Raw genomic sequence first — 8,715 nt, 5'->3', positions numbered from 1 at the left:
TGAACATGCAAACAGAACTGGATCACTACCCCCTCCCAAACATAGCCTACGTGACCTCAAACCTGCACAAAGCGAAGGTTTTCTCCACGCTCGACCTCCTGAAAGGGTAATATCAGGTGCCTATGAACCCGGAACACATCCCCAAGACCGCCATCACCACTCCGTTTGTTACACACACCTTCAATTACTCCTGGTTTGGCCTTCATAATGCTGGGGCCACTTTTCAACGTCTCATGGAAGGAATCTCAGGGGACTTCCCCTTCTGTGTATGTTATGTGGACGACATACTTGTGTTCTCTTCCTCAAAAGAGGAACACCTCCGTCACCTGCGCATCGTGCTCGACCGCCTGCAACAAAATGGCCTTGTAGTCCACTACGACAAGTGCACCTTTGGCGCCAATGAAGTTTCATTCTTAGGGCACCGCATCACTCCTGAAAGAGTCCATTCCCTCCCTGAGAAGGTAGCATCTTTTCAGAACTTCCCCACGCCCTAAACCGTCAAAGCTCTGCAGGAATTCTTGGGCATGATCAACTATTATCACCGTTTTTTGCCAGCCATTGCCGCCACTCTTGCTCCCCTTTACACCTCACTCAAGCGCAAGCCAAAAGACCTGAATTGGGGTCCCCTTCAAGAAGCGACATTCTGTAATACAAAGAAGGTCCTATTGACCGCTGCAGCTCTCACTTCCCACATGCCTCTCTCCTTCTCTCCACCAATGACAGCGATGTCGCTATTGGTGCAGTACTCGAACAGATGGTCAATGGCTCGCCCTTCCATTGGCCTTCTTCAGCAGAAAACTGTCCAAGGCAGAATCGGGTTATTCTACCTTCGATCGCGAATTGCTGGTTGTGCATTTTGCTGTCTGTCACTTTCGCCATTTCTTTGAAGGTACGCCCTTCGTCATTCGCACAGACCACATGCCTCTGGTGCACGCCTTCACTCAACAGTCTGACGCCTGGTCCGCCCGTCAACGCCGACATCTCTCCGCCGCGGCTGAATACAATTGCCCCCTTCAACACGTCCCTGGGAAAGTTAATCCTGTTGCCGATGCCCTGTCAAGAAACACGTTGGCTGCCGTCCAACTGGGATTGGATTACAACGCCTTGGCTGAAGCCCAAAGAAAAGGATCAAGAGTATCAAGCATGTAGGACATCATGCACATCCCTCCATTGGGAAGACATCCCCCTTGACGACTCCAACACCGACTTCTTCTGCACCCATGCACCGACATGTGTTTGATTTCATTCACGGCCTTTCACATCCCTCGTGCCGTTCTACTGCACACTTGCTGAAGACGAAGTTCATTTGGCATGGCATTTTTAAGGATGGTAAGGATTGAGTCCGCGCCTGTACTTCTTGCCAAACTTCCAAAGTACATAGACAATTGGATTCAGGAGTGGGCACCTTTCCTCAAGCTGAGCGTCGTTTCATCCACATTCACGTCGACATTGTAAGCGCCCTACCCACATCACATGGACATCGTTACTTGATTACCGTCATCGACCACTCCATTTGTTGACCTGAAGACATTCCCATTTGAAACTGCAATGTCCGCCTCATGTTCATCTGCCTTACTCTCAGGATGTATTGCATATTACTTCCGACAGGGGTACCACTTTTACCACTCAATTGTGGACATCATTAGCGAACCTCCTGGCCATCACCCTACATCAGAAAACTTCCTACAACCCCACTGCCAATCGAATGGTTAAACGTTTTCATCGCACCCTCAAAGCAGCTTTGATGTCCCGCTGCAAGGATTCCAACAGGTTCACTCAGCTTCCCTGGGTCCTCCTGGGACTAAGGGATATTCCTAAAGACGCCCTTGACATCTCAGCTGCTGAAATGGTGTATGGCGACCCGTTGGTCATCCCTGCCAAATTTTTTCCCTCTGCAACCTCCTCCGACGATCTCCAGCGCATACGTCACGTCGTAGGAAAATTTACTACATGCCGCCAAACTTAAAAGACCCCAACGAAGTATCACATCACATACCGACAGACTTGCAATCTGCAACGCACGTTGTGGGGGATTATTTAAGCCCACATCGTACAGGAAGGTATGGAAAAAGGAGAGCCTTGGGCTAGAAGTAAACACCATGTTTTTCTTAAAACCTCTGATTTTATTAGAACAACTAAACTCTTCAGTAAACATAATGAGACTTACATTAAGCAAAATAGTTATAAAATTCACACTCATAAATATGATGACTTGTAAATATCAAATACTAAATTAATTGTACTTCAATATACACTTCAAGTAAGAGAAACAGAATTAAATATATAACCAAGAAACTAACAAAAAAAACATTGGAACATGAGTTATAAAAGAAAATGGTAGTGCTATTTCAGACACACTATAAGGAAACTCCTTTCAAGTGAATAAGCAGAAAACACCTTTCTAAAGTCAACATCCTCCCGGCAATAGGGGACGAAGCCACCTATTAAAGAGCACAACTTAGACCTTATCTAAATTATACATGGCAGAAAAACACACAAAAATTAGTAATGTAGTTTTACAAAATAAACACATTAAGCTTTGCTTGACATGCACAACTGCATGACTTACAGTGACTATTATAAATCTAACTTAGTAGGAGGCTTAATGACTCTACCAGACTTAGACTTTGGAAATACATCCTCATCACTAACATATGGATAGGCATTTGAGGATTATCACATACATCTCTCTCAAAATCATCACAGGATGCATCAGTAGTAATCAAATCTTCAGATCTACCTACTTCAAGATTATACAATCTTTGAATGGGTCTAGTCATTTCTCCCTTTTTAGTTTTGAGCCTTACAAATCTTACAAGTCCATCTCTACCTTTAAAAACATCTACAATAACCCCAAGAGGCCACTTCAATCTAGGAAGGTTATCCTCCTTTATCAACACAAGGTCACCCTTAGACAAATCACATTTTTTATTGAATCCTTTAACAACTTGAGGCAAATTGGTTATATAATTGTCACTCCAAATTTTCCAAAAATTTTCTAGGTTCTTGTTTCTTAAAACTTCTCTTTCATTCAAGTCCCTGGAAGTCACCTTACATGGCTCAACATTTATTAAGGATTTACAATGTGGGGCTCTTCCTAGGATAAAATGTGATGGAGTGAGATAATGAATGGAGTCAAGTTCATCACTTACATAGGTCAATGGTCTGGAATTAATACAGGACTCTATTTCTACTAGTATAGTTTCTAATTCACTCTTACTTACATAGTTCAGATTCAGTGTCTTTCTCAAGGCAAGCTTAACTGACCTAATGAGTCTCTCCCACCAGCCCCCCCACCAGGGAGCACGAGGGGCAATAAAGTTCCATTTGGGAGCCAAGTGGCCATACAGCCTTTGTACTTCATACCTAGCAGCTACAAAAGTCTTTGCATTATCTGAATATATAACACTAGGTAAACTTCTCCTGGCAACAAATCTTCTTATAGCCAATAAGCAGTCAGGCAAGGATAAAGATTCTGTAAGCTCTAGGTGTACAGCTCTTACAACACCACAAGTGAACAACAATACATAAAATTTCTTACTAGGACAATCAGCACAAAAGAGGGGGCCTGCATAATCTAAGCCTGTTACATCAAAGGGTGGAGAAGCCCTTATTCTTTCTTTAGGTAATGGAGCCACAGGCTGACTACAAGGTTTTGAATCATGCCAACGGCAACTTAAACATTCCTTTATTACTGTCTTAGCTAATCTCCTCATTCCTATAATCCAAAAGTTATTTCGTAGGGATGAAATTACGGTATCCACACCTGCATGCTTTAAAAACCTGTGCTGAAATCTGATCAACAGTTTAGCCAATTGACCCTTTGGAATTATAACAGGATGTTTAGTGTCATATTCCAAGTTAGAAAACTCAAGACGTCCCCTAATTCTTATTAAGCCTTTATCATCTAGAAAGGGGTCAAGATTTCTTAATTTAGACCATTGAGGGATAGCCTTTTTACCCAAAAGTACCTTTATTTCTGCAGAAAACATTTCTCTTTGGATGCAGTAAATCAACTTCAACTTAGCAAAATCGATCTCTTCAGTAATGAGAGGGCCTGCCACTTTGTTATTACTATTTCTACAATTTATGATAAATCTTAAGACATAAGCTGTAACTCTCAACACCTTGCTTAATTTACTGTATCGATCTAAATCTATCAACGGGTTGTCTGGCATGCCTTGTACATTAAGACAGACAGCAGTACTTTCCATGCCTATTTCATCTTTATACTTAACTGGGTTACCTTCCCTTTCCTGGTATTGGGATTCTTTTAACATACTAGGCCCATAGAGCCACATAGTACTATCCACAAGCTTGTCTGCCAACAGACCTCGTGTTATCAGGTCAGCTGGATTGTCCTTACTTACACAATGTTGCCAGCAACTGGGAGGTGTTAACTCTCGGATTTCCTTTACCCGATTAGCTACAAATAGGTCCTTCTTACTAACATCTCTTTGAATCCATGACAGAGCAATGGTAGAATCTGTCCAACACCTAACTCTAACACAGTTATCTAGGTTAAGGGTATTCTTCACAAAGTTGACTAATCGTGAACACAAAAGACATCCCATGAGTTCTAACCTCGGCAATGTAATTGTCTTTATGGGAGCAACTCTTGACTTAGAGGACACTAATGACACCTTGTATGAGCCGTTCTCCACAGGCACTCGCAGGTACACACAAGCCCCATAGCCCTTTTCAGAGGCATCACCAAACCCATGTAGTTCCATATGACTAAGCTTCCCCCAGGCCTTTGGTGAAAAATAACATCTATCTATCTGATAATTCTTAAAATGCTCACTACTAAGGAGCCATCTTTGAAACTTTAGCTTCAACTCTGATGGCATTTCTTGATCCCAAGTCAAACCCAGTTTCCAGAGTTCCTGAAAAAGTATCTTGCCATACATAACATATGGACTGATTAACCCTAAAGGGTAAAAAATCTTGGCTATCACACTAAGGATACTTCGCTTAGTACAGACTACTTCTACAAAGGAATCTGAGTTTATGCCATCAAAGGAGAAACTGTCCAGTGAGTTACACCACTTCAGGCCTAATACAGTATTGGGTTCATCAGAATTTATAAAGGGTACCTTGTCACATAACTGAGAAGTAATTAGCAAACTATTTGATACAAGTTTTGTAAGGTCCATACTAGCATCAGCTAAAATGCTACGGGCTTCACAAAATTTATCAGCTGCTTCTACAGCAGAATCCGCACCACTCAACCAATTGTCTGTATACATGTTAGCCTTCAAATCTTGCACTACACTAGTTGGGGGATACTTATCCAAATGATGTTTGATTGTGGCATTTAACAGAAATGGGCTCGCTGTGTTACCAAAGGGTACACGTGTGAATCTCATGTGCCGTATTGTACCATCATCTCTTGGCCACAAAAATCTATGAACATCTCTGTCTTTCTCTTGTACACTAATTTGCAAAAAGGCCTTTCTTATATCAGCTGTAACAGCAATGGGCCAACGACGAAAGCGAATGAGCACCTCAACCAAGTCAGGATTGAGTGATGGGCCTGAGGACAAACAGTCATTCAATGATACACCATTGTAACAAGAGGCAGAGGCATCAAACACAGGTCTTATCTTAGTACTTGAACTACTTAACTTAACTACTGGACGATGAGGCATATAGTACACAGGATTCACACCTGAAATTTCCTCCCTTGGTACCTCTTCTATTATGTGATCTGACTCATAACTATCAAACACTTTTTGATACTCTTTCTTAAGCTCCTTATCATGTTCTAACTTAACCATTAGCCTACCTAACCTTTTATGGGCTATGACAACATTATTTAAAAGCTTTTCCTTAGCAGAATCATCCTTCCATGGCAGTGCAACCTCATAGCGACCATTCACAAACTTCACAGTACTCTCAAATTCTTTGAAAACTTTGGTTTCACTATAACTTTCAACAAGTTCCCTAGGCTTAACCCCTACAGTTTCCAAATCCCAAAATTTACACAAATCTGAATCTGAAACAGAGGAGATACACAATAATTGTGGTACAGAGTAGGTACAAGAGTCATTGGTTTTATACAGCCTGCCACTCAAGACATAACCAAAGAGAGACTTCATGGCTACGACATGGTTAATTTGGAAGGCATCTACAGGAGAAATCAGTGTCCAGTAGAAATCTAGACCAATCAGTATATCAATCTCAATGGGAGAATCATGGTGGTAATCATCAGCTAATACAACATGAGAGAAAGAGTTAAGCACTGAATCTGGTACAATAGGCCTAACCAAGGGTTGACATATTCTGGGAATCTCCGCAGCAATAATACGTACCACTTTCTTGTCAGAGTCCCACAACTTTAACTCATAAACATTTCTGTGTTCATTTTTTCCACTGCTATGACCACCAAAACTAGAGTATGGCATAGGTGCACTAGTGATCCATTGTGGTTTACACTTCTTCACAAATTTGCTACTAATATAAGACCTGTCTGCACCATTATCAAACATTACCTGAGCAGTGACAACAGTACCATCACTACCACTCACCTGAACTTTGGCAGTTTGTAAAATGGTACAGTTACCACCTTGCCCTGTTAGAAGTGCCACATCGCCAGGCTTGTCACTGCCAAAAGCACCTTCCTTTGCTTCACTTTCCTCCTTCTTAAGGTTCATTTCCAGCCTAACGCCACACATTAAGGTAGAATGGGCACCGTTACACTTTGTACACCTTGTACGAGCTTTACAGTCTCTTGACATGTGTCCACTCTTCAAACACTTGAAACATAGGCCTAAACTTCTTATTTTTTCACCTCGCTCCTTTCCACTCAATTCTAGCACACCATAACAGTTTTCCGATTTGTGCTTCTTGGCACAGAAGCTGCACATTGTGTTTTCTTGCTTGGACGAAGCATGAAGGGCTGCGGCTGAATACACCTTGTCTTTAGAACTCTTATTTTCAATTTTCTTTACTTCAATACTGCTCTTTCCCTTAAAGGCTTCAGACCTTTCTAATCTTGAAATTTCCTTGTCTAAGAATGTCAATAACCAATCTAAATCACTCTCATGTCCATCACCATCCCTGGCCCACTCTAGCCGCAGTTCACTTGGCAAACGGGAGAGGATGATAGGTGTAAGAAACACTTCACATTGTTTTCCTGTGATGCCTAGCGCCTCCAAACTGCGGATGTGTATTAGAATGTCATCTCGTAATTTCCACAGCTGTGCCACACCCTTGGGTCCGCTGACATTAATGTTGACCTCAACCATTTAACAATGCCTGGACATGAGCAAAAATAATCCTTTCTGGCTTGTGGTAGCGTTCCTTCAGTAGTTTGCAGGCAACCTGGTAATTAGCACTGGTATGAGCTAGTCCCTTCACTACATTCCTGGCATCTCCCTCCAGCAAAGACAGCAAATAAGTGAACTTACTAATCACTGGAAGGTCTGTTGCATCGATGTGGGAATTATATTGATCCCAGAAGGACTGCCATTGGGTCACTTCACCACTAAACTTCGGTAGCTCCAAGCTTGGGTAACTTGACATTGGTGATATCGGACTGTCCACTTATACTGCCAGCTTTAGAACCAGGACACGCTGCTGCTGCTAACTTCCTTATCTGGTCTTCAGCTTGTATCCTAGGCTGCACACTTATTGTTCTAAACTCATGGGCTTCATCCAAAAGTTGTTCTAGTTCTTCTTCAGCTACCTCAATTTCTAATGCTTCTTGGACTTCATCCAACTTAGCTAGTCTCTGGTTGTATTCCTTGATAGCATACTCAAATTGACTAATAGTTGTGGTGGAAGACTCCAAAAGGTCACTCAGTGCCTTGGAAGCTCTTGTCACCCACCCTCTACATGTAGTCCTAGTCTTCTTTAACTTCTCCATTATCTTCACTGCACAACTTACTTTCTTAGAGGGAGTGTTCCCGGGTCTGGGCACCAAAATGTGGGGGATTATTTAAGCCCACATCGTACAGGAAGGTATGGAAAAAGGAGAGCCTTGGGCTAGAAGTAAACACCATGTTTTTCTTAAAACCTCTGATTTTATTAGAACAACTAAACTCTTCAGTAAACATAATGAGACTTACATTAAGCAAAATAGTTATAAAATTCACACTCATAAATATGATGACTTGTAAATATCAAATACTAAATTAATTGTACTTCAATATACACTTCAAGTAAGAGAAACAGAATTAAATATATAACCAAGAAACTAACAAAAAAAACATTGGAACATGAGTTATAAAAGAAAATGGTAGTGCTATTTCAGACACACTATAAGGAAACTCCTTTCAAGTGAATAAGCAGAAAACACCTTTCTAAAGTCAACACACGTCTTCCTACGCAACAACACTAGCAAGCCACCGCTAACGCCCCCCTTACACATGCCTTTTCTTTGTGATCGGACGCAGTCCAAAAGCATTCCTATTAAACATTCGGGGCCAAGAAGACTGGGTCTCCATTGATCGTCTAAAACCTGCTCATCTCCTACCAGATGACCCGCCTACAGTTCGCCTGTCTAGATCAGGGCGCCCTATTTAACATGTACAGTATGTCATTTTTAGGGGGGGGGGGGGCCCCTTGTAGCAACCGTGTGTCACAAGATCGCACATAGTAACAACATTTTTTTTTTGTATATATTATGCTTTGTATCTTCTCTTTCCCCTCGCACTGATAGGGACCTGAAATAATATGTCTGATTTTCTCACCGTTAACTGTTAACAGCAC

The 8,715-nt window shown here is 41.8% G+C and overlaps 1 protein-coding gene across 1 annotated transcript; it reads right to left on the bottom strand.

The window, feature by feature from the left end:
* Positions 1-2,585: 2,585 nt before the first annotated feature.
* Positions 2,586-8,289, bottom strand: LOC137640724 (uncharacterized). Its single transcript, XM_068373211.1, is given in 3 exon segments — positions 2,586-7,244; positions 7,246-7,509; positions 7,511-8,289. Coding segments are annotated over 3 exon segments (5,283 nt in total). The 5' UTR covers positions 7,871-8,289.
* Between the last annotated feature and the right edge of the window lie 426 nt (positions 8,290-8,715).

The sequence above is a fragment of the Palaemon carinicauda genome, chromosome 1 (genome assembly GCF_036898095.1).
Source record: "Palaemon carinicauda isolate YSFRI2023 chromosome 1, ASM3689809v2, whole genome shotgun sequence".
NCBI classification, from domain to species: Eukaryota; Metazoa; Arthropoda; class Malacostraca; order Decapoda; family Palaemonidae; genus Palaemon; species Palaemon carinicauda.
Note: the sequence above shows the minus strand (reverse complement) of the source record. Positions and strands in the feature narration are given on the sequence as shown.